At 35.9% G+C, this 27059-nt stretch overlaps 1 protein-coding gene and 1 long non-coding RNA gene across 3 annotated transcripts; one reads left to right on the forward strand and one right to left on the reverse strand.

Moving 5' to 3' along the window:
* Window positions 1-2953: 2953 nt before the first annotated feature.
* LOC117329250 (UDP-N-acetylglucosamine--peptide N-acetylglucosaminyltransferase 110 kDa subunit-like) lies at window positions 2954-25262 on the reverse strand. Of its 2 annotated transcripts, XM_033887097.1 has the most exons (20): window positions 24961-25262; window positions 22640-22790; window positions 22074-22317; window positions 20460-20528; window positions 17261-17377; window positions 16898-16977; window positions 16355-16444; window positions 15720-15825; window positions 14892-15032; window positions 14276-14376; window positions 13733-13886; window positions 10279-10380; window positions 9363-9542; window positions 8916-9074; window positions 7833-7922; window positions 6970-7548; window positions 6370-6657; window positions 5875-5992; window positions 5470-5593; window positions 2954-5199 (listed from the first exon to the last, which is right to left on the reverse strand). In XM_033887097.1, exons 1-20 carry the CDS (start codon window positions 25001-25003, stop codon window positions 5046-5048), a joined length of 3090 nt encoding a protein of 1029 aa, XP_033742988.1. In that variant the 5' UTR covers window positions 25004-25262; the 3' UTR covers window positions 2954-5045. The 2 variants fall into 2 exon arrangements, with proteins under 2 accessions (XP_033742988.1, XP_033742989.1); XM_033887098.1 differs by lacking the exons at window positions 22640-22790; window positions 24961-25262 and adding an exon at window positions 18486-18579 and having other exon boundaries at window positions 22074-22095.
* LOC117329252 lies at window positions 10988-11385 on the forward strand. Its single transcript, XR_004533140.1, has 2 exons — window positions 10988-11105; window positions 11155-11385. It is a non-coding gene; the product is annotated as an uncharacterized LOC117329252 (long non-coding RNA).
* Window positions 25263-27059: the final 1797 nt, after the last annotated feature.

Here is a 27059-nt window from a genome sequence, read left to right on the forward strand (position 1 = left end):
CACCTCGAGACAATCACTCACCAGGCATAGTTGTTCTCTTATGCTAATTTGTAATTGAGTACAACATTTTCTGTTCAAAAGGGCATGCTTGCGCACAATTTAAAATTGTTTTCGTAATTACGACGGTGGATATGGCGTAAAGTTATGCAAGGTTTTTTTGCATAACGTACGAACGTTCGTAAGCATATCAAGGTCATGGTGTCAAAGATCAAGGTCAGCACGGCAACTGGCAACTTCAAGTACACTCTGCCATAAAAACCAACAAATCACATAATAATCAATACATGTACATTTTTGTCAGTAGAATATGAAGCTAATACCGGTAAACACAATTTCTATCTAAAGTGTGACATTGACCTTTAACCTGCAAAGCTGAAAATCTGAAAAGCAAATGCAAGCAGGCAATAAGAAATCACTATGAAGTTCGAGTTCGATCGGCTCAAAAGAAACTCCTGTTACTGCAAGGAAACTGATTTTCTATTTATGATTACAGTGACCTTTCAAACTGTAAGCACTTCCAATATGGAAGTAATGAAAGAAGTTTGAGTTAGACTGGCCACAGCAAACTCTATATTTTGCATGGAAGGCGATTTGTTCATTAATATTTAGTAGTGTAACCGGTCTAAACCGGATGTCACTAGGACAAGAAAATTTGTCCGGTTTACAGAGATCAGTGATAACAAGAGATCCAAGAGGGATCTTGGCGCCCACCATAGAATGATCTTTATAGGTTCCATGTCAGATTGATCTTCTCTCTATTTTTCCCTTCCTCTTACTAATCTTTGTAAATTGAGAAACATCCCTCCAGTACTTTTCAAACAAGGGGAACTTACATATGAAATTTTTGAGATTTAGCGATAATAGCTGTCTGTAAACCATGTTGTTTTCAGATTGGTCCCAAAATGTAATAAGACGGACCAAGGGGAACCTACATATGAAATTTGAGAAAGATCCCTTCGGTACTTTCTGAGAAATAGCGATAACAAACTTCAATGGTCAAAATCAAAGATGGCTGCCTGTCGGCCATGTTGTTTTCCGATCGGTCCCAAAATGCAATATGCATAACTGCAGACCATGGGCAACCTACATATGGAATTTCAGAAATATCCCTTCAGTACTTTTATGACAAATAGCGATAACAAACTTCAATTATCACAAGAGATCCCAGAGGGATCTTGGTGCCCACCATTGAATGATCTTTATAGGTTCCATGTCAGATTGATCTTTTCTCTACTTTTCCCTTCCTCTAAGTCTTACCAATCTGTATAAATTGAGAAACAGCCCTCTAGTACTTTTCTAACAAGGGGAACCTTTATATAAAATTTAAGATTTAGCGATAATGGCTGTCTGTCGGCCATGTTGTTTTCGATTGGTCCCAAAATGCAATACCAGGGACCAAGGGGAACCTACATATGAAATTTGAGAAAGATCCCTTCAGTACCTTCTGTAAAATAGCGATAACAAATTTCAATTGTCAAAATACAAGATGGCTGCCTGTTGGCCATGTTGTTTTCTGACTGGTCTCAAAATGCAATATGCATAACTACAGACCAAGGGGAACCTACAAATAAAATTTGAGAAAGATCCCTTCAGTACCTTCTGAGAAATAGCGATAACAAACTTTAATTGTCAAAATCCAAGATGGCTGCCTATCGGCCATGTTGTTTTCTGATCGGTCCCAAAATGCAATATGCATAACTACAGACCAAGGGCAACCTACAAATAAAACTTGAGAAAGATCCTTTCAGCAATTTCTGAGAAATAGCGATAATAAACTTCAATTGTCAAAATCCAAGATGGCTGCCTATCGGCCATGTTGTTTTTCTATTGGTCCCAAGATGCAATATGCATAACTAGGGACCAAGGGCAACCTACATTTGAAATTTGTGAAACATCCCTTCAGTACTTTCTGATAAATAGCGATAACAAACTTCAATTGTCAAAATCCAAGATGGCTGCCTGTTGGCTATATTGTTTTCCGATCAGTCCCAAAATGCAATAAGCATAACTAGGGACCAAGGGCAACCTACATATGAAATTTGAGAAAGATCCCTTCAGCATTTTCTCAGAAATAGTGATAACAAACTTCAATTGTCAAAATCCAAGACGGCTGCCTGTCGGCCATGTTGTTTTCCTATATGTCCCAAAATGCAATATGCATAACTACAGACCAAGGGGAACCGACAAAGATCCCTTTAGTACTTTCCGAGAAATAGCTATAACAAGAATTGTTTACGGACGGGCGACGGACAACAGACACAAGGCGATTTGAATAGCCCACCATCTGATGATGGTGGGCTAATAAACATCTGAGAAATAGGTTTTGACTTTAATTTAATGTTACAGTGACCTTGACCTTACAATTTTGATGCTGGAATGCCATTCTAAGCAAGCTCTTTCAATAAAGAACCATTGTTTACAGTTCGAGTTCTATCAGCAGAAGGAAACTAAAGTTATTGCTTGGAAACTGATTTTCTATTTATAGTAAGTGACCTTTACCTTCAACGCTGAAAAGCAATCCCAAGCAAGCACTTCTAATAAGGAAACACTGTATGAAGTTTGAGTTTGATAGGCCCAAGGAAACTAAATTTATTGCACGGAATAAAAAGTGCTGACAGACAGACCGTCATAGTGATCACTATATGGCACATGCTCTTTCGTGCGGGACCCGAATAATGATCATTCAAGGGTGGGTGCCAAGATCTCTTGTAAAAGATTCAACTACATGTAGTTCTTTTTTTAAGTGAATGCTCTTCATTACATTTGGTAATTCTTTTTCCTTCATGGACCTACTGAGTTTTAACCTATCCCTTTACTACAGTACTTGTTAAATCATGTACCTTTACTAATTGATTTTTAATGCTTTTTGATATAAGAACGTCTTTTTGGTGTATACACAGTGATGTAGATTGTTTCATCTGACATTACTCAACAAATAACGATCACACTGGTCAAGCTTTTCAAGTATTTTTTATTTCTCACCTAGTCCATAGGACCAATAAGGAAGAAGTGACCGGATAAAATATAGAATTCAACAAAGTATTCATTTGTAGATAACAAACACAACACAATAAAACTATACATAAATATTAATGTACTATAAATATCTATAGATTTAATTAAACCAGGTTCAATCTAAAACAAACTCTTCTTTTTTTGCATATTGGTAAAACATCTAGTCACTTTTCCTACCATTTGTATGAAGCTATGACTATAACATTTTTACACACCTATCATGTAAAACTTCAAAATTGTGCCTCACACACTTTCTAACATTGTACACAAAATCATCTTCACACACTAGCAGGTTACAAAACATTCACACACACTTCCAAAGTAGCAAGGGCTATTTGAGCCCTGCATACTTCCAAACAAGCACAGGTCACTGATACGCACTTCTAAAACATGCTGTTTGATCCTTACATATACATCAACATGCACACCTCCAAACCTGGCACAGGCCACCTGACCCTCATTTCAAACTAGCACTTTCAAATCACTGTAACTATACAAACAAATGGTTAAACCATACTACCAAACTCTGGCTAGAAATGGACAGAATAGCTAAGAAATCATTGTAGCTAATCACTAAAACCAGCTCCAGTAAGATTCACCTTTAAAACATCATACCTGTAACATCAAACGTGATAAAAGATAATATTGTACCATTTCCCTTCTACACCTGGTCATATCTCCCCTTCGGAACAAGAGGTCAATAAAATGTTTATTGCTCATCTATTACCATTTTTGAACGTCGTGGTGAGTACCTCAAATTCAAACAAACTATCTTTATCAGAAGTCAGGTTATTACCTTACAAACAGACTTCTTTGGAAGACTTTATTCATGTAACTTTCGAAGTTTTTTTTCAATCTTTAATGCAGATCTTAAACTGATTTCATTTTCATCCAATATGTTCATGGTAGATGATCCTACACCTAATGGTTTAATCATTTTACCCTATTTAATCCCTGTAGCCTTCAATGTTTTATTAAATGATATAAATTATCATGACCCTGAAGCTTCATTGAGAAGTCCTAGTTACAACGGACAAATGATGGAACACCACGACTTGACACAAACTCACTCTGTGAAAGTGAGCTTAAACTCAGCGAGTTACCTCCATTTAGTAACGTTTGAGGAAGACATGACTATTTGTTCACCTGCACAGCGTTATATCACTAGTGTAAAACAGCAAGTGTCAATTATTTTCATATCAGCTCAGTTTTTTGCAATTTGCATCAAACAATTCATAAAACAAATCATATATAATATAAAGCAATGTGCTCGAAACAAATTAATGAAACTAATCAGATGATACACAGCCAACCTTGCTATAATGCCCTTTTTAATTTTGTACCATGCTTAATGCATAATTCCAAATCACCACTTTAGGCAATGATCAATATTCATTTAAAACTGAAAATAATATCCCATGACAAAATGTTGGCGATATTACAAGGTTATACTGTATATACTTGTTGACATTTGTCTGATATTTGAATTTGCAACAATTTGCAAACTATAACAAAAATATGTAACACGTTAGGGAAAAAAAACAGTAGAAGCAAAGCATAAAAGTAGGAAGATGAGCTACACTGAACACATGGTTAAATGTATCCATTCACTAGGTTCACACCCACATTTTCTATTTTCAATTATTCTTCTTAGAAGAATCAGCCACTTTTGATATATTCCACGTTTAGAGTGTACACTAAAAAGAATCCAGATGACAACATTTGTTTGTTTACTCCTGTTTTTTGGGTTTTTTTTTTCATTGATCCAACACAAAAATTCTTTAAATCTGGATTGTGCTTTGTACATGTATATGTAGTTATTCTCAATTATTCTGCAAGAAACCACAAAAACTTGCAAAAGATCAATTTTTGATTCGAGTACACCAGCTGCAAACATTTGAGATGTCTCCTACACACTGCTGATTAACCATCCAAAAACATACTCCAGTGTCAATCTATTATCGTTCATTGTTGGTGACATCTTGGGTGTCATCATAGCACAGGAAATGGTAAATCTGAGGGAAAACTGGTCAGTGGACAGATAAATGGTCAGGCTTCAGCCCATCCTCGTATCTCTGCCACATCTTGCGGTAAAGACCCTCCATGTTGTTAGCGTAGTGTTGACAGTTAAATAGAGGACTTGATAGTCTGGCCTTCCACACCTTGGCCCTCATCCTTCTCAGACTGTAATGAAACACATAAACCATCACAGATCTGTTGCTTACAGGAGTAATTCCATAATGTTTAAATGACTATTAGCTGAAAATGTGATGAAAACATGCAGGTATTAAGATATCATAGCATATGCCTATGCCAGTACTACTAATATTAAATCGGTCACCTCTGATGACATAACTAGTCAGAACGGATATTATTTGACATTATTATATTTAGTGTGTAGACTAAATGAAATGAGAGGAAAAGGCCTCCAGCTGTACTTAAAATGCTACTTACTATTCTCTGTCTGTACCAAGCCTAACTGCCACATTGATATAATCTTCACGTGTCTCAGCAACCAGTTCAGGACAGCCCAATGTGATCAGCTGTGAGGAAGCTACCCTTGAAGCGAGAGTCTCTCCTACATCAGAAACAACATAGGCAAACCGATTTATTGCTTCTGTGATTTGTTTCAAATTACTACATTACATTATTAGCACAATATGGAAATTTCAGCCAAACAGAATTACAGTTTGGAGTAGTTTTAGGTATAGTCTAGAGAAAATTTACACAATATAATTGAACTGAATGGTTGTTATTTACACACATTTTACATGCATGATCTCACAGGCCAAACATTCATACAAATCACAATTTTGATTTCTAATCATCCTGAATTTGGCACTTGTCTGTCCCACCCACCTGAGAGAGTGATCATGGGGGTACCGGCCCAGAGAACATCCATGCCAGTTGTGTGTCCATTACACAGGGGAGTGTCTAGACAAACATCAGCGAGCTGGCCACGACGTACATGTTCCTCCTGTAAACATGCAATTAGTGTTTTAAAGGTTATTTAAAGGCAAACAAGAACTGAGCAATACACTACTTGAAAACCATTCTTTATTCACAGATTGTAACCCCAGGGTTATCAAAATCTTAATTACACTTCAACAATCATACTTAATGAGTTTGCAATGAGAATAGCTCCTGTTGATAGCATCACAGCTCTGACATTAACACAATATGAACCCTCATTTAAATTCAGGCTTTTGGTAACTTGTTTTGAAGTTCCTTTCTTCATTGCCTTACAAATTCCTTGTATAAAGTTAATAAACATTGACAGCTTTGCAAGGAATCACATAATATACTTGGTTAAGAGTAAATCGTTATCAGAACAAATGTAAGAAACTTGCATACTTTTGGAGCAACAGGCGAGAAGATGATACGTTTTGGGCCCAGTCCTGCATTGATGGCAGCCTTTACGACGTTGGGCTCGCCTACAGCAGGGAAGCGGAGCAGCCAGAGAACACTGTTGGGCACACGTTTGAGGATCTCCACCCACATGTCCAGAGTGGCGGGGTCGATCTTGTACAGCTGATTGAAGTTACAGTACACCACGGCATCATTCGGTAGACCATACTGACTGCGTGCAGTGATAACAATGTTTGTAGGCACTTCCTCTCCTGTCGCAGACTTGTTGTTTGTCTGTTATGTTCAAATGTCAGTATTAAAACAAATTCACATTAGTCAGAGCCAAAGTACACATTCTTTATCTATGGACTATAGGAACATACATTGTAATATATGTTCCACAATTTTGATTACATACAAAAGCATGAGCGATACGGACAGATTTATGATACATGATATTATGGAATCTTTAAGCATATTCTAATTCATTTGTAATCCAAATGGTATTTCATTGGTCAATCAAAATGATTTAAGACTTTGGATGACATGCTACTTCACTCTGTTCAGGATTGACAACTGAATTGGTCATGAATATTTATCGTTTACCTGATTAGTGGTGACACCATTCTGGATAGTGACATTGTTGACGTAGGAAAGAGGCATGCTGTTCATTATCATTGCCTCTAGAATCGGTGATACTTCTAAGTCCATGGTCTTGAATGTAACCACACCTTGGGATCCATCAGCCTCATCTGTTGTTGAACCTTTTTCACAGTATCTTGTCATCCATTTAACTTCTCCAGTATTCATCAGTGGCTCCAAATCAACACCGTTGTAGATGATGTTATTGTCCGACACTTCACCGTTCACCTCCTCCAACACTTTGTCCGTCAGATGGGGAAACATTTGCTTGTGATCACCCACAAAGAATGTTTCCGTCATGTAAGCAAGTTTTTCAGAGTACTGGTCAGCAAGCTTGAGTGGAGATGTGATTTGGTCAGTCAGAATATAGTCCATGAAGGATGCCCCACTGGTTCCCGGGTAGCCCAGCCACATCACCTGTATGGGGGCCGGTCTCAGGGCAAACAATTCATTCCTTGCTCCCTTGGTGTAACCGTTCATATTGACGAGGATGTGTATACCATCAGCGTGGATTCTGTCGGCAGCTTTACCATTGCATGGTATCTAAAACAGAAACACCAATATCTATCAAAGGTGAACTATACAATACAATATACTCATCCATTGTATATATTTATAAAACATTTTACATTTTTTTTTTTTTTTTAACTTTTCTTCCAAAAACACAGATGCACTGTGATAATTATAATACACAAGACCTAATATAATGGTGAAAATGTAAAGTTTATTTGAGAAGAATTCCGAAACAAGTTATCACTCTTGGTGCGGATGGAAGTGCACAGAGGGTCTCACTATGATAGGAAACTGGAGTACCAAACTCTACCTACCTGAGACAGGTCGATGAAATGGTGTGCTTCTCTAGAAAGCTTTGCTCTGAAGGTTGTCCCGTCGTCAGGGCTCAACGAGTAGCAGAATACCTGTCAACACAAGAGTTTCATAATGCATATAATTACAGGCAGCATGTTATTTGCATTTTTCCTCGTGTGTCGAGAATAAACCACTGTTTTACTCCACACAAGATTGCTCAGTCCCAACCACATGGTTGGGTATATAAAGAGATATGACACGCGAGACCTGTTGGCAAAAATGATGCAAACACAGGGTGTTAAGATTTATCCATCCCATACTGTAACCACAGCACTGCTGGGGTTGTTTCCCTTTAAACTGGTTTTACAGATTAGATTTCTCAATTATCAAAATGGGAACTGACCTTAAAAATGACAAACCCTGATGAAAATTTTCCAAGACATACACTCATTTTTACCCCAGTTTATTCCAGAAATAATTCCCAAGAAAAATATTTTTGCTTGCATTTAAGGAATTAATATTCGACATTATGGATAAACTATCTATTAGGTCCTTTCTGACAAAATAACTCAATTAAATTTCACTTAAGTGAAAGATGTTCTGGAGATCTTATCCCTGGCTGTCCAAATATCCAGATTATCCCACCACTAACACATCCCTGTAGCTATCTTTATCCCACCACTAACACATCCCTGTAGCTATCTTTATCCCACCACTAACACATCCCTGTAGCTATCTTTATCCCACCACTAACACATCCCTGTAGCTATCTTTATCCCACCACTAACACATCCCTGTAGCTATCTTTATCCCACCACTAACACATCCCTGTAGCTATCTTTATCCCACCACTAACACATCCCTGTAGCTATCTTTATCCCACTACTAACACATCCCTGTAGCTATCTTTATCCCACTACTAACACATCCCTGTAGCTATCTTTATCCCACCACTAACACATCCCTGTAGCTATCTTTATCCCACCACCAACACATCCCTGTAGCTATCTTTATCCCACCACTAACACATCCCTGTAGCTATCTTTGTGCAATTAAGTTTTCAGATATTAAAAATGTTGAAGGTGTAATAGGGATATTCTTACCTCTACATTTTTACGGTCGTGAAAGCCTGGAATACTCTGCATCAGGTGAGATGTTGGGTGGTTACCAAAATCGGAGCTGACGTAGCCGACCCTTAGTCGTCCACCGCTGGCTCTGGTGTCCCTTACATGATCATACGCTGGTTTGTGCAACACATTTATCTACAAACACAGCAATGTGTTTATTAAACAATGGCCTTTTACAATTTCTACTACAAACAGAAAGACTTTTATTAAATTCATATTAAATAATACTTTCATAACAATTTCAACCATAGACCTTATATCTTTTTTTAATAATCAGATCATGCTTCATGTTCCGTGAATTTAAATCTGCTAACAGAAGTATAGATGCACATAAACTATGATACTAAACCTTATCACTTCTTTTTATCAGGAAGAATATCTGATGAGAAAAATAATATATAATGATATCAATTCAATATTTACCTTGTCGAGACAGAGATTAGCATGCCGTGCAGCAATGTTTTTCCTCATCTGGTGTGTGAGTGGGTACAGCATACTGTGGTGAGGATGGACTGAGGGTAGCCGATTCTTCTCCAGCTGGTCTTGGACAATCCTTACCAATCTCTTCATCCTCACACCATAGTCCGTCCAGTCACAAACAATCTATAACAGACATGGGACATTCCGGTTAAACAGAATAAATTTAGCTTTGTTCACAGTGAAACTGACGGGCTAGTGTCAAAGGCAACAAAAAACTGTACACAGAGGACAAAATTACAGTACATGTGGCAAGTTATAACTTACAACTTACCTGTACACAGTGGGCAAGGTTACAGTACTTGTGGGAGGTGACAACTTACCTGCAGACAGTGGGCAAGGTTACAGTACCTGTGGGAGGTGACAACTTACCTGTAGACAATGGGCAAGGTTACAGTACTTGTGAGAGGTGACAACTTGCCTGTAGACAGTGGGCAAGGTAACAGTACTTGTTGTAAGGGACAACTTACCTGTACACAGTGGGCAAGGTTACAGTACTTGTGAGAGGTGACAACTTACCTGTAGACAGTGGGCAAGGTAACAGTACTTGTGGGAGGTGACAACTTACCTGTAGACAGTGGGCAAGGTTACAGTACTTGTGAGAGGTGACAACTTACCTGTAGACAGTGGGCAAGGTTACAGTACTTGTGAGAGGTGACAACTTACCTGTAGACAGTGGGCAAGGTTACAGTACTTGTTGTAAGGGACAACTTACCTGTAGATAGTGGGCAAGGTTACAGTACTTGTGGGAGGTGACAACTTACCTGTAGACAGTGGGCAAGGTTACAGTACTTGTGGGAGGTGACAACTTGCCTGTAGACAGTGGGCAAGGTTACAGTACTTGTGGGAGGTGACAACTTACCTGTAGACAATGGGCAAGGTTACAGTAGGCATCAGGAAAGTCTGGTTTAAGCTTCAGAGCTGTTCTGTAGGAGGATATCGCCTCAGGTATGTTTCCTGAATCCTGAAAAAAGTTTTGGCAATTGTCAAACAAAAAGTTGATGGATAATTAAATTGAAAACTGTAAACCAGAAACAAAGAAGGGCTGATAGCTCATCATACCTGTAATCATATCATACTCATTGTCTAAGTTTGATTTATATGAACAGGCATATTAGAGTAAGACGAGATATGTGGTGATCAGAGATGGACTGTATAACAGCAGTACTTAGTGTTGTAAAGAAATTCAGATTTTTTTCTTTTTACTTTTTAATACAAGCTTGCAAACCATTATTGTTCCCAATACCGCCATACTCAAGACCTTTTATGAAGGAACCGTAATATAGATTATCAGTTTTAGATAAACCTTGATAACTTAAAAAAGAGTGGAAAAATTGGGTATCAATCATTTGCTCATAGGAAAATAACTTTTTAATTAATCAATAAATTCTGTCGCATTATTTTTCCAATAATAGGTAAAAATCATTTGCTCAATTGAAAATAATTTTTTAATTAATCAATAAATTCTGTCAGATTATTTTTCCAATAACCTGGTATAGTAAATATTATATTAATAAACATGCATTATTGGTTTTTTAGCTAAGTCCTCATGGAGAAAACATTTTCTTCCGACAAAAATCCATCAATGTTTCTTTAGAGAAATCCAGGAGTAGCCACATATCAGAAATTCCCAAACATGCACCAACACAACAGTACGACCTAGTGTTACTTAAATGTTTAACATGTAAGGTAGACACAACAGTACGACCTAGTGTTACTTAAATGTTTAACACGTAAGGTAGACAACAGTACGACCTAGTGTTACCTAAATGTTTAACACGTAAGGTAGACACAACAGTACGACCTAGTGTTACCTAAATGTTTAACATGTAAGGTAGACACAACAGTACGACCTAGTGTTACCTAAATGTTTAACACGTAAGGTAGACACAACAGTACGACCTAGTGTTACCTAAATGTTTAACACGTAAGGTAGACACAACAGTACGACCTAGTGTTACCTAAATGTTTAACACGTAAGGTAGACACAACAGTACGACCTAGTGTTACCTAAATGTTTAACACGTAAGGTAGACAACAGTACGACCTAGTGTTACTTAAATGTTTAACACGTAAGGTAGACACAACAGTACGACCTAGTGTTACCTAAATGTTTAACACGTAAGGTAGACACAACAGTACGACCCAGTGTTACCTAAATGTTTAACACGTAAGGTAGACAACAGTACGACCTAGTGTTACTTAAATGTTTAACACGTAAGGTAGACACATCAGTACGACCTAGTGTTACCTAAATGTTTAACACGTAAGGTAGACAACAGTACGACCTAGTGTTACCTAAATGTTTAACACGTAAGGTAGACACAACAGTACGACCTAGTGTTACCTAAATGTTAACACGTAAGGTAGACACAACAGTACGACCTAGTGTTACCTAAATGTTTAACACGTAAGGTAGACACAACAGTACGACCTAGTGTTACCTAAATGTTTAACACGTAAGGTAGACAAACAGTACGACCTAGTGTTACCTAAATGTTTAACACGTAAGGTAGACACAACAGTACGACCTAGTGTTACCTAAATGTTTAACACGTAAGGTAGACACAACAGTACGACCTAGTGTTACCTAAATGTTTAACACGTAAGGTAGACACAACAGTACGACCTAGTGTTACCTAAATGTTTAACACGTATAGGTAGACACAACAGTACGACCTAGTGTTACCTAAATGTTTAACACGTAAGGTAGACACAACAGTACGACCTAGTGTTACCTAAATGTTTAACACGTAAGGTAGACACAACAGTACGACCTAGTGTTACCTAAATGTTTAACACGTAAGGTAGACAACAGTACGACCTAGTGTTACCTAGATGTTTAACACGTAAGGTAGACAACAGTACGACCTAGTGTTACCTAAATGTTTAACACGTAAGGTAGACACAACAGTACGACCTAGTGTTACCTAAATGTTAACACGTAAGGTAGACAACAGTACGACCTAGTGTTACTTAGATGTTTAACACGTAAGGTAGACAACAGTACGACCTAGTGTTACCTAAATGTTTAACACGTAAGGTAGACACAACAGTACGACCTAGTGTTACCTAAATGTTTAACACGTAAGGTAGACAACAGTACGACCTAGTGTTACTTAAATGTTTAACATGTAGGTAGACACAACAGTACGACCTAGTGTTACCTAAATGTTTAACACGTAAGGTAGACAACAGTACGACCTAGTGTTACTTAAATGTTTAACACGTAAGGTAGACACAACAGTAAGACCTAGTGTTACCTAAATGTTTAACATGTAAGGTAGACACAACAGTACGACCTAGTGTTACCTAAATGTTTAACACGTAAGGTAGACACAACAGTACGACCTAGTGTTACTTAGATGTTTAACACGTAAGGTAGACAACAGTACGACCTAGTGTTACCTAAATGTTTAACACGTAAGGTAGACACAACAGTACGACCTAGTGTTACCTAAATGTTTAACACGGAAGGTAGACACAACAGTACGACCTAGTGTTACATAATAAAATACTGGCACCACCACACCTACCTCGCCATTTATAAATAACATCTGTGGAAACAAAGTCAACAGCAACATTACATGTATACTGATCAACATATTCATGCATGACGACATTTTCTTTTGTGGTAAGGAAATGCTTGGAAGTCTGAAAGTGTTTTGTCAGTCTTACTGAAAGCTGTAACAATTTATTCCTACATAATATAGTTTTTACTAAGAAAGAACAATTGGGTATTCACGTTTGCCAATATAAAACTTTAATGCTCCAAATTATGACAACTTAGTACAGTTAATACAATCAAATAATTTCCAAGGATGACATTAAATGGGAGACATAGCAATACTGCAGTCAACGTGGAAAGTAACTGAAAAAGCACCAAGCAGGACTTGTGTAGATAAACCTCCACTCCTCTCACCAATTACATAAATCTGTCCAGGGGTTCAGGAGATATATTGTACACACAGCTTTTTATTTTAAAGTGGTCAAGTGTGACCTTTAACCTTGACCGATGAGTACCAATAACTAATTAGGTGTACACCTCGATGTGTGATGTTTTGGTGTTCGTATGAACTAAATCTGTCCAGAGGTTCAATATATATCTTGTACACAAGCTTATCCCAGAAAAAAACGCCAGCCAAAGCTATATAAACCCCCTTTACTAAGTATTTACTTGTATATATAGCTGCTGGTATTCTTATACATTATTATTTATTTTGAGACTGCATGCATACATTTGCATACGAGTGACAAATAATAATCACCAAATAAACAAAGAGGTAAGCGTTCACCTTTAAATTGATAGTACAAACCTTGTGTATTGATGCCAGGTTACTGTGAGCATCTGCAAATGCGGGGTTGATCTGTATTGCACGTGTGTAACACTGCAGCGCCCCCTGGATATCCTGCATCTCCTTAAGTGTGTTACCCATGTTGGAGTATGCATCGGCAAATGTTGGCGAGATTCTGAATTACAACAAATTCATATTACTAAATGCCTCATTACAGACTTTGGTTGATGGGCTATTTCAGACAAAACATAATAACCAAATATCAATATGGACTCTAATCATCTTATAAGTCACATTCTTGAAGAAATCTTGTATTGTTTATCCAACTGACTCTCCTTATATAGGCATCCAGTCAAAAATGCATTGAACGAAACAATGGAACTTTGACTTAATAACACTAAATTTCTAAGATCCTTACAAACTTTGACTTAATAACACTAATTTCTAAGATCCGTACAATGTCGGTCAGTTACAAAATTCTGTAGAAATGTATTAAACCAATTTAATGTGGGTGTATATACATGTATTGAAAGACAGATACGCATGGTAGTTGGATAGGTTTACCTTATAGCTTCCTTGTAGTGAGTTAAGGCTTCATGGAGTTTACCCTGTTGTTGTAACACACTGGCCAGGTTAGAATGTGCCACAGCAAACTCAGGATAAACCTAGAAATGACAACATATATCTTATTCATTACACAGTTAAAGATGTTAGTTTAATCAAAATGATAGCATCCAATACTGTATCTGTGAATACACAGTTTTGTGAGTGCTGACCTAGAAATGAATTTTAATTCGTTAATGATGACCATTTAGAGTCATAGAGTCTGTAGGACTCCAAAATCCAATGCAAAATATAAGTGATTTACAGTATACAAATTACTATGACTACTAATCTATTCGGTAATGGTATTAATATGATAGAAGGCGTTGGAATGAAATGTAAATTTATATGGCAGATATTTCAATCCTCCTTTTTAAGTAGTTTTAGTTTTATTTTTCCAAGTACTTTTTTTGTGTCAGGAATTCCAGGACTGGAAGCCCAGTTATTTTTTATTACTCTCACAAAATGTAGCCTTATACAGAAAGCTTACTTCTCAGCATGTAATCACTTTCATTTCTCTTCTCATGATCATTTATTTGTTCTCTTACATCCTAATTATGTAACCTCAAAAGCATACCTCTAAGGCATTGAGGTAGAGTTTAACAGCCTCTTCTGTATTCCCCTGCTCCCGTTTGATGTTGGCTAAGTTGTTTAGGGAATCTGCGTGTGTAGGACTCAATTTGAGGGCAGTGTTATAACATTCCTCTGCCTCAGGCACCTAGAACAGAGCATTACGATTTTCCTTTGTAAGTGTGGGATTATTTACAATCAATTACCATTCAAAATTGTAGCATGCCAATGATGATCTTAGACCAAGAAACTGATCAAGAAATAATGTGTGTATATCCATAATCAAAACATATAAGAATGTGGAGACTTAACCTCCTCTCATCTGTTCACAAAAGGCCAAATTGTGGGATAGCTAAACTTCTTCAAAGGTTCATCAAAAGCCAAATCTTTTTCCAGGGCTTTCTGTCATTAAATTAAAGATTTTTCCTTATCCAAGACTATTCTAGGACAGCAATCCCTTTTGGTGAAATTTAGAAAGCTATATTGCATAGTTCTAGGACAGCAATACCTTTAGGTGAAATTTAGAAAGCTATATTGCATAGTTCTAACTTATATCCCTATTTTGGTCATAGAAACAATGTTGTAATAGTAGGAAACAAGTATATCTCACATTTTTGAAGCCACAGTATTAAGATTTGATTTAGTGAATATTTAGGGAAATAATCATCTTCTATGCTTTATCTGAACATCTAAGATGTCAATTCACTGATTTTTTTTAGCATTTAGGCCTATTCCAAGACTTTTTAAGGATGATACAGAACTCCGGGACTTTTCCTTCTCACTCAGTAATTGAGATTTGACATTTTCTTCCAAGTCCACAAGAAAATTATTTTACCTTTCCCTTTTCTTTCAATGCATTAGCCAGGTTACAGTAAGCATCGGGGAAATTTGGCTGCAGTTCAATAGCTCTCTTGTATGTATCTATAGCCAGATCTATTAATCTGTAAAGAAGAATGACAAAATAATTAGAAAATATCATCCTATGGTCCGACATAAGAACTTTCTTTATTTTAAGATATATATATTTTTGCTTGCTTCTATTTCTGAAAATTGTAATACATGGAAAAGCTCAATATCAGTATTGTGAACATGGAAATATTTCCTTAAAAGTTAAGATCTGGTCTGGTCCCGAACTCAATTTTATTTATTCAAATACTTCTACCCCTGCTATTTAGAAGTAAATGGTCTACTTCGAGCGTCAACTTTTTACTATAGGCTACTCTATCTAATGGTATTGCATAGGCAAGCAATCATTGCCATGCTTCCAAATTGTAAAGCATGACCAAATGAAGTCTGTTGCTGTAATCGGACCAAAAGAAATTGTTGGTTGAGCTATAGTTGACTCAATCTGCACATCATATTTTCTTTTTCCTCTATACATGCACATCACATGAAACCGAAGTGGATTTATTTCTACTGTTAAACCAGTCACTATAGTTACCACTCAATGTAGGCCATTATATCACTTACCCCTGCTCGTAGTAGACACAAGCCAAGTTACCATGGACTACTGCATGTTTTGGACTCAAGTTTAATGCCCTTAGATATGCCGCCACGGCCCTGAAATGGATGTGCCATTGATACTTTAAGTCATTTAAACTGGAACTTAGGAAATATATAAATCGTTAAATGACCTAGCCAAGAGTTATATTGACAATGTAATTGACCCAGTCCACTAAACTTGTCCATTCACTAAGAAAGCTTAGAACATTCTTGATTGAATGAATTTCAGCATCAAATACAGTATCAATGCGAAAACAAGACATTAATCATGCTCTAACCAAGACAGCGATTGAACCAATCAACTTTTATCATTCACTTTAGATCAGCTTCAACTCTGGATCTGTCTTCTAATGTCAATGGCATAATTTAGGTATAAACTGACTACACTACATGTATTGGCAAATTGGTGTCATCTAACACCAAATGATAATAAAGAATTCACAATTGTATATATTAATATCATATAAACACATATAAAAATAATTTTAATATAGCTTGAATAGTAAATACCTGTCAAATATTCTGGCTTCTTTCAAAACATTTCCTAAGTTGATATAAGCATCCAGGAAATTTGGATCTAATGCCACTGCCTGAAAAAACGATGAAACGCTATATTAAAACTTGAAGTAAAGTCAGTAACGAACTAGAGCCTGCTATAATCAGTTTTAATGGTCTTTTTTCTTTCATACTACTCAAAACACTAAACACTTTAATAGTAAACTTCATTGCATTTAAATAAATTTAATAGACAACCCCAGACATTCACAATTCTAATCTAAATGAAGAGATTTCGTTAAAATCAAATAGTGAAATGTCTACTTAAGTCTAATGTTCCCTTCATTAGTTTGAGTATTGTTAAATTAGAAACCATACCTTTTCAAAATGGTGAATGGCCAACCAGATTTCTCCTTGAGCATTGAACACACATCCCAGATTGCTCCAGGCCACGGCGAAGTTTGGTTGTGTTTCTATTGCCTTTAAGTAGCATGCCTAAATGGAGAGGAGGGGGTGGGGGAGAAAAAATAGTTTTAGACAAAAATACATTCATCTTGCATTAGCGCCAAGATTCGCTGCAAATACCGTCCGCTGAGCGCAGTTCATGCAACATCAGTTTGGATCATGTCACAAGAGCCATAGATCAGAAGCAGAGTAATAGAATACACAAATTCTTTACAATGACAGAAAATGTTTACAGGTCAAAGCAGTCATACTTTTTATATAAATTTCTATTGTACTTTTGCTAAAATCATTGGCTCTGTACATATTGAGACCAGTGTGAAACTAGAGACCAGATCATTATTGCATCTATAACTAAAACAAAAAAACAAAATTCACAGGAATGAAATATTCATGTGTAAAAAATTGATTTCTGAAATATTGGTAGAGATTCTGATGATCTGGACTTGACTTTCATTCTGTTCAGTAAACCAAGTTGCAACAAGACACTCTTGTATAATTCACAGTCCTTTTCTCTTACAACTTTATATATCACCAATAATGAACTTGTACCTCAATCATCCAGACTCCTAAAGTCAGAAAACAACTTTATGCTTTCTGAATGTTCACATGCAGAACTGGAAATCAATTTTTTTTAAATCCCCGTCTTAACAATGTAAAAGGGTCTAGATTAGTGAAGTCATTATGTTTGCGCACAACACTTCGGTATTTTCAGAACAATGCACTCTCTCATGCATATATTTTTCTTTAATACAATTTGCGCTTAAGAAATGCTTAAAATGAGAAAATGGACAGTCGATTTACACAAGAATTTCTTGGCAGGCGACCGCAAACGCTCTATCGCTGCGCAACAGGATACGCGCGCATGACAAAAAAAAACCTTCCAAGAAAAAGAATAATGTTCTGAAACACACAAATATTTTAAGAAATAATTAGCCAGTCTTTAGAATAGCAGTTTTTGTTCCAGAAGATTTCCTAAATGAGCAAAATTACTTTTTAAAAGAATAAATCATTGTTGGTTTCAGTAGTAATACACACTACATTTTTTAAATTTTGGTGCCAAAATGTTCATAACGAGATATGACTGACTTCCTGATTCATACAATACCTCACATAATCACCCTGAATGTGATGTAATTACCAATGCAAAGCATACCCGTCGTCGATAGGTTTTGCCTTCCTTGTGTCCGGCCTCCAAAGGGCCATCAAAAACCTGATACTGCCATCTCATTACTCTATTACAGAAATTATAAAAGATAAAGTTGTGATTAATAACAGGTAAGGAATAGACATTAGTGTTTCAAGTCTTGGATACACATGTAAATTTTAAATACACAAAGTAAAATCTATAACACATAAGAGTTTGCGCTGGGTAATGGTTGAATTTGGCATTGCTTTGTCTGTACAACAGATTCCAAATGAAAATCAAGATTACCACACTATGGAAGATCCTATTTACACATTCCAAAAAATGAAATCTCTGAACAATCTAGATAATTTCAGAATGATAATATCCTACAAAGACTGCATTATACTGGTAGTTGAAACTCCCTAAATTTTATTTGATGCTTATGCTTCAGACATTCTCAGCTGATTAGAATAAAGAAATCACCCACATTAATTATCTATAATATGATCCTAGCATTGCTTTAATTCACACTCCCCTTAGAAACTTATTCAGTTTGATTAACATACTAACACCAAAATTAATTTAAAGATAAATACTGAGTCTCTTGAAATGGGCAAAAAGATTAAGGAGATACCATCAACGCAAACTCTCTGACACAATATCATTTAATCATTTTTTTTCCAGAGTACCATGAAGAGAAATTCATTTTCCTATCAGTGAGTGAGTTTAATTTCTCTGTGACTAGAATACAAGAACAAAGAAAATAGAATTGGCCGGGTAGTCTGCTTTCATCAATCCAGCAGGTATAATATATATAGACAAAACAAACACAGTCAGATTTCTGCACATCAGAAGAACTAGAAATCAGGACAAACACAAAGTCATTAAAATTCAAAACAAATCAAACCAAATAAACACAATATAAGGGAAAATATAACTTAGTATTTTCCTGTTGTACTGGATTAATGAATACAGCTTTCATAAGGATACAATTTTTTAAATATTTTTCTCAAGCAATATTTTTCATCTTAGGAAAGTAACAGGTGCAAATCAAAACGGAGACGAACCATTTCCGCAGGCTTTGTGCTTGTATGTCACAGTATCAAGAGTCCTTTCTCGTCAATATTTCCACTGTATCAATGAAAGCTAACAAAAGCTTGGTAGTAGTATACACAATGTAATGATGATAGTCTTATGCCTCAATAAACAGGCAACCAATTCCAAAAAGAAAACTTAAAACATGGAACTGCAGTTATTTATTTATCTTGCAGAAAAATAAGCCTGGTCTTCTTCCTGCAAGACATGAGCTTCCAAAAAGACAGCATTCCTGTCTCTTACAAATTATACCATAATAGGTATGGGTTCAAATGTGATTGTGATTTTATTACAATTATTATTCCCTATGAAATAGAGATCATCACTTGTTGGTATGAAATACATTTTGTATACTAATACAAATCTTTTCATCATACATCACGATAGCCAGAAGGCTACTTACAAATAAATGTCTGTCTGCAGCTTGAAGGGTCAACAACACATCAAAGTCACAACCAAACTTCACAAAATTATAATTTTTTCAAAATGTTGATTTTTTTTAATGCATAAAAATGATTGAATGATGTATTTCCTGTGACGTGCTTCTTCCTGCAAGCTTCAGACCCTGCTAATATTTCCATTATAAGAAAATAATGTTAATTTCTGATAGGAAAATCCTTATCCCTCTTCATGTAAATAGTTATTACCATACACGTGCACCTATGTAGTTTTCATAGAGCACAATTTTGAGCTGGAAAAAAATCCTACTCCCTACACTTATAAATTCATATGTATCAGAAAACTGATGTACACAGTATCTGATCATTATAACCCTTAAACAAGATATTTGTGTTGTATGGCCACATTTGGAAACAGCAGTACATATTCCATTGCCCTGATCTTATAGTCTGTGATGTCTTTGTGGGTCAAATCAAGGAATCATATAAATACCTTGGCTTCATCAAGTCTTCCTAGTGCTTTCAGTAGATTGCCAAGATCGCTCCTTACACAATACAATTCCTGAAATAACAAGAGAAATTCTACAGTCAAACCTGCCTTAGCGACCACCTGAATTAAACGACTTGCTTTCATATGCGACCGTATTTTTTCCTCCCAACGTTATTTACTATACTAGTGACCTGGATTAAGCGACTACCTGTCAGACGCGACTAACGACCATCATTTCCGTGTCCCAAATGCTGAAAAGCGACTTTTTTCAGCGACTTTCCGAGTTTTAAAACGGAAGCAGAAGTCCTAATCAAGAAGAAACAGGACGAACTTGTCTGCTTTTAAAGATTAAAAAATACTTCAGAAATGCATGAAATGTCTTATTCTGTCTCAAAAAATGTATTGAATTTATTATCTTTGCCCTGATAACACCCAAAAACGAACGAAACTGTACTTTACTTCTAAAGAATGAAAGAAGGAGATGGGATATGGCGAAAAAACGTCCTCGCCATTCAGACGATTTTCACGAAATTTTGATAGATATAAATAAAAAACATTTGCTTGGGAAGTATGAAAAAGAGTGAATAAACAGTCAACTTACTGTTTAACTGAAATTTATGTTCTTTTTGAGACATTAGGACAGATATTTGCCAGTTAAAAACGTCTCCATCGTTATGAAGGAAATGCAGTTACGTGACTAATAATCCGGACGGAAGTCCGGGCCAGGAATTCAGGAATGCAAAACATTTTTTTTTTTTTTTTTTATGTAAATGTATCCAGTACTGGAAATAATCAAATTAGCCATTCAAATTCTTTGATTATTTTTTGTATTTTAAAATAAAAAAAAAAAATATTGTAACATGCTAAAAGAATTTATATATATATATACATGTATTAATGAAAATAAAAGAAACTGAATTAAATTAAAAAAATAAATATTGTACTACATATGTAGAAATGGGGATATTTTTATATATTGTCCATTATTATAAGCATTTTATTTCATTAAGTGAATGGTGATTTTTCTTTCTTTTCTTTTTTTTTTCTTTTTTTCTTTCGTTTTCCTCAAGAGGTCTCTTACAGATTTGATTATATTCACAATCTTAATTGATGACTGAGGTAATTCCTTTTCATATACATGTATGTACTTATACTTGTAGCTGATAAATATTACATATGTGGCAGAATAATTATGAACTTTCCTTTTTGGGTCATTTTCTTTGAACCTGGATTAAGAGACCACCTGTCATATGTGACCTTTTTTACTGACTCCCTTGGAAGGTCACATATGACAGGTTCGACTGTACTTTCAAATTCCTGTATTCCATCTAACTACCAAAATTTGACTTTACAAAATGCACAAATTTTTTTTCAAGTTGTGTGAATTTTACCTTAGTGAAAAACTAAATTTTGATCTGGTATCTATCTCCTAGGAAATGTAATATGGGTTCATGCACAAAATATGATCCTGGTCATTACATTTTCTACAATAAATCATGTATAGGATTCAAGTGAAGAATTTGGTTATTGGACACAATTGTAATTTACCTGGCCCCGGGTTTTATCAATGTTGCTTAACTTAAAATTTCCTATAGGAATGCATAATATTGAACTCACATGGTTATACTGCAGGGCAGTCACATAAGCTTGGACAGCCTGCTCCATGTCTCCAGCCGCAACCAATGCAGCAGCCAAGTTGATGTAGCCATCGATAAAATCAGGCTTTAATCGGACAGCATGTCTGTAGTTTTCCAACGCTTCCTGAAGTTGACCTCTTTCTTTATACACATTTCCTAAGTTGGAGTAAGCTTCAGCTAATAGTGGATTTTGTTTTATAGCCAATTGACTAAAATATGCAGATCTGAAATAATTTAAAATATTTTTGAGATTTCTTAACACACATTGTCAAACTAAATATGTGTAAAGTGCAATAAGATATGTTTACATAGCTGACTGCATGATAATTTCAATGCAACCTCAATATCCAACACTATGCTTATCTTCAAACTTTTGCCAGCATTTTGAACAGCCTCATAAAATAAAAGATTATGTTCAATTTTCAAATTCAATTGCTGAAAGAAATAACACTATCTGTTTTAATATCTAGTAACTAAAGATTTTTTTTTTTTTTCAATAATCTTGACATGTTAAATTTTCATGCTTGGCTGCCAATTTGATCGTACCTTTCTAGTTTACGGCACTGGAAGTGTATAGAGCTCAGAAGTAGTAAGACTCCAGTGTTGTCTGGTTCCTGTCTCCATAACTGCATGCAATGTTGCTCCGAGTTCTCATAATCTCCTGCCTGATACTCTCTGTGGGCTAACTCAGCCAAACCTGTGTGGTGAATGATCAGGTACTGGCATGAAATACATAGATAAAAGACAAGCACACAAATTAATTATTTATTGTCATATTGAACAGGCCTGGGCCAACAATAACAAAACCTGGGTCGCATGTATATATTTTCAATAGTGCTGGGTGTTAAGAATAATGCAAATATTTCATCAAAATTCCGCAGTGACAAAATCCCGACACGATATGGCCAAAATGGGATCATAATAGTTAACTCAGCCAAACCTGTGTGGTGAATGGTCAGGACATAAATTATATATATACCATTATGACTACATTCCAGTAGACATGTGCTTGGTCAGCAGCAGGTGTCCAATTGCAAGTGTTCATGCTTTAGATAAGACTGAATGAATGATAATATTTTTTTTCTTTCTGAGGGCTCTCTTGGACTGAAAATTTGCCCCGTTCCTGAACGAAATAATTTCATGTCTAAGCCAAACTCACAAAATCTGCAGTCTAACTCCCTTTTCCCCTCCAAATTCACCAATTTTCTTCGCAAACTGAATAATAAACCAGTAAAAAAAAGTAAAAAAAAAACAACAACACTGGATTGCATTTTCATTTGGTCTGTATTTAAACTTTTGCTTTTTCTGGGGCAAGTCACCACATTTACAACTTGGCACAACAGCAAATTAAGATCATATTCCAAAATATTTTTTGAAGGACAGCAACCAGGGGTCAAAACTAATAAGCCCAGTAGGCCTTGGCTGTGCGCATGCCAAGAATCTGAATGAGCTGCCAGAATATCCTAGTCCTGACTATTGGGCTACTAAAATGTTCCTCATATATATGAGCTTCAACTTAAGTTTACTTGTCTTACTTTCCAACATGAGAACTATGCCTAGACTCTCTGTATTCTACAGTATACCACAATTTGTCATTATAAACAAAACATGTAAACAAAGCTCTCCAATAAATTGGAGCATTGAACGAATCTCCGTGTTGGGCTCAAAGTTTTTACGCACATATCACCTGGATTTTTGGTGATATTCGTAAATATAGAGTGGGGGTACGTAATTTCGCACACTTTCGGTATGTATTTAAATACATTTCCATCAAATCAATTTCAAATCAAGAAAGAATACCTCACATTGTTAGATGTACAAATGCTTCGTAACATACAAGTGTGCAACCTGATATGCGCACACGTATCACTGCGCAAGGGAGCTGTTGTTAACTTGTGTTTATTGCTGGGTTTGAAGACGATCGGGAACGTAATTTCGCACACCCATCTAACTTCTTTAATTTTGTTGGTAAAAATAGTTTTCAGCCATTTTGTAGACAAACAACATCCTAAACTAAGATTAAGCCCAATGCCATGATTAAAAATATCTTTAAAAACAAAATAATGTAAAATTGGAAAGTGTCAATTTACCGCCATTTTTGCTTTAAATAATGACCGCTCCCTACGGAGGTAATGTAAACAAGGCGGTTAAAATGACGGGGTGTCTGCAGGTCAGCGCTGTTATTAGTTATACTTGGTGGATTTGTAATAAGTTTTGTTTATAATCTGATCAAATGATATTTTCCTTAAATATTTGCAAATTCACATGCCAATCAACAATTGGGATTATTTTAAATAAAATTTTTAATCATCCGGTATCCATTTCATCGGACGAGAGTCGTATCAGTTAAAATTTGTTTTCAAAACGAACTAAATCTGAAAATATGTACTTAAAACGGCAAATGTTCCACTAAAGGTTGGCATTAGTCAACATGTAAACAAAAAAACACAGTCCTCGACCACTTGGAGGAAAAACGCAAAAAAATGTCAGGTGTGCGAATTTACGTACTGTGCGAAATTACGTACCCTTGCTCTATACATATGTATCCACGGCAGATTCGTATGGATTGCTCCTGTACAATTTACCTTGCGGGACGTTGCGTCTCCACCCACCCCCTCCCTCGAATAAATTGGCCAATTGGCGAAATAACGGCACTGAAAAAGTAAACTATATTTCCCACTTTCCAAACAACGTCAAGTAGGAGTGGGTGGTCTAGTGCGGGAGGAGGCCGAAGCATGCATTTGTAAACAAGACGGGAGGGTACCCCCCGGCCACGTTCAACACATCAAGAGAAGTTAACAAAACATCCAATCATACCATTTTTCCTCACATACCACAAAAATAGCAGATGAAACATAAATACAAACCAGTTATATCTGTGATTTCTGCCATTTCCTTCATAATGTTCATAAAACAATAAATATGGCGGCTTGTGCAACTTCGCAGATGCACTTATCATGAACTTGCTGTTATTATTGTCGGGTTTACAATGTCGTTGCGTGTTTCCAAGTCCTGTAGCTCCACAGGAGCGTTCCTCATATATTGTGGACGTATCGAAGAGTTAATTGTTTTTCAATCGTTGGTAAAAGGCCCATTGAGTAGATCAATCGATGTAGGAACACGTTCACCTTCTTCTTCGTCTGTGAAGTCCCCGTACTGTGACGTCACATAGATACTTCAAGATTTATTATGCATATATTATCACACACCTAACAAGCTAAATGGTTCCTGTTAAAGTCTTCCAAACGAAACGTCATTATTACACCAAATTTACACAAAGATATAACTGATACATGTGCATGCATGGATATGGCAAACTTTTATTCAACCCATACAGCAATTGAACGCAACAGTCCAAACGTTCCGTTTATACCGATTGCAGGGCCGAAGTTTGAAGAGAATGATGACGTCACGTTTTAGATGGCGCTAGTTGTAGTGTTGCGACACCAGCTATGACAGCAGGTGCGTGAAAACGAAATTAAAAAATGTATAACTAGAAAAATAGGAGATGGGCAATTTTAATGGGTTTTTTTCTGTGATCAGAGACTTGTGATATACACGTCTCTGCTGTGATATATATATAATTATGTTTTACGTGTCTTTATAATAGATCAATTGCTTTTGCATTTGACATTTTTTTCTATGGTATTTGGATAAAAATAAATATACTACTTAAATAGAACAAAAAGAAAAAAGAAAAAAGAAAAACGAAAAATAAACCTTCATACAATTCCGAATTATAATTATGATGGTGATTTCCAAAAAAACTTATTGGGACGGTACATGGTCATCTAAAACTGACAAAGAAAGCGAGAATTGTACTTTAAACTAAGCAGAACGAGGAGAAATGGATAAAGACGTATTATAAATGTATCAGTAATAACATTAACGAAGAAACACACCTTAATGACAACAAAGGCAGCTTTGAGGGTATATGGTGAGATATATGCACAGAGATGGCTGGAGTTTTGCATGGCAATATAGAGAAGTATGTACATGAGTAAAAGTCAAATCCTCCAAGCAAATGGAAGGAAAGTTTCTTATTGGACGTAATAACTGTTAAAAAATAAATAAAAACACAAAGCATGACAAAGGGGGGTTAGAAAATCAAGGCGATAGAAAAATATTGCCGATAATGTAGATAGAATCCATGGTCTAAATAAGGACAGCGAACAGGTGGTGGTGAAGTTTTCAATAGATGTATTATTTTAAGCATATTTTTGCAAAACGTTTTGACAAAAGGATTGGGCACACGTTATTGCAACTTAATTAATAGACCTTTCCGCAATAATGTACAAAATATAGAAGAGCATGCAATTTTCATATTAAGCATACATTTACATGAACACACATTTAATGCATGAGAGAGAGAGAGAGAGAGAGAGAGAGAGAGAGAGAGAGAGAGAGAGAGAGAGAGAGAGAGAGAGGGGGGGGGGCGGAGTAAAGGGGAGAAAATAACAGATATATACAGATACGTGTTTTACAATTTCTATCCTTCCCACACCAGTATTGTTCATAACCTGTGGGTTACATCATTCATTATGATTTAAACAAATATAGGTGCATTGAAAAAAATTGTTTGAAACTTTTATGAATCCGCATAAGTTTGCAAACAAGTTTGAAAACCTGATGTGACTAAAAAATATAAACATCAATGCTTAAAATTAATTTCAGAAATTGTATTTCAAATTGAAAAGACCTTTTTTGTACAATTTTACTTATTCAATATAAGGGATTATTTTAACAAATCAAAACGTAACGTCATTGGTCGTATTGTGTACTTTTTACCTTTTTTTTTTTTTTTTTTTAGTTTTACGCAGATCACAGATATTATCAACACTAGTAAATGTACAAGTTTATACATGGAAGAATTCCGCCAGTAATTTGGTTTTGTGTATTTTTCTCTCAAAATATGAAAATTTCTGCATCTCTTTATATAAAACACATTTAGACGAGACCTCTGATA

The sequence above is a fragment of the Pecten maximus genome, chromosome 6 (genome assembly GCF_902652985.1).
Source record: "Pecten maximus chromosome 6, xPecMax1.1, whole genome shotgun sequence".
Lineage (NCBI taxonomy): Eukaryota > Metazoa > Mollusca > Bivalvia > Pectinida > Pectinidae > Pecten > Pecten maximus.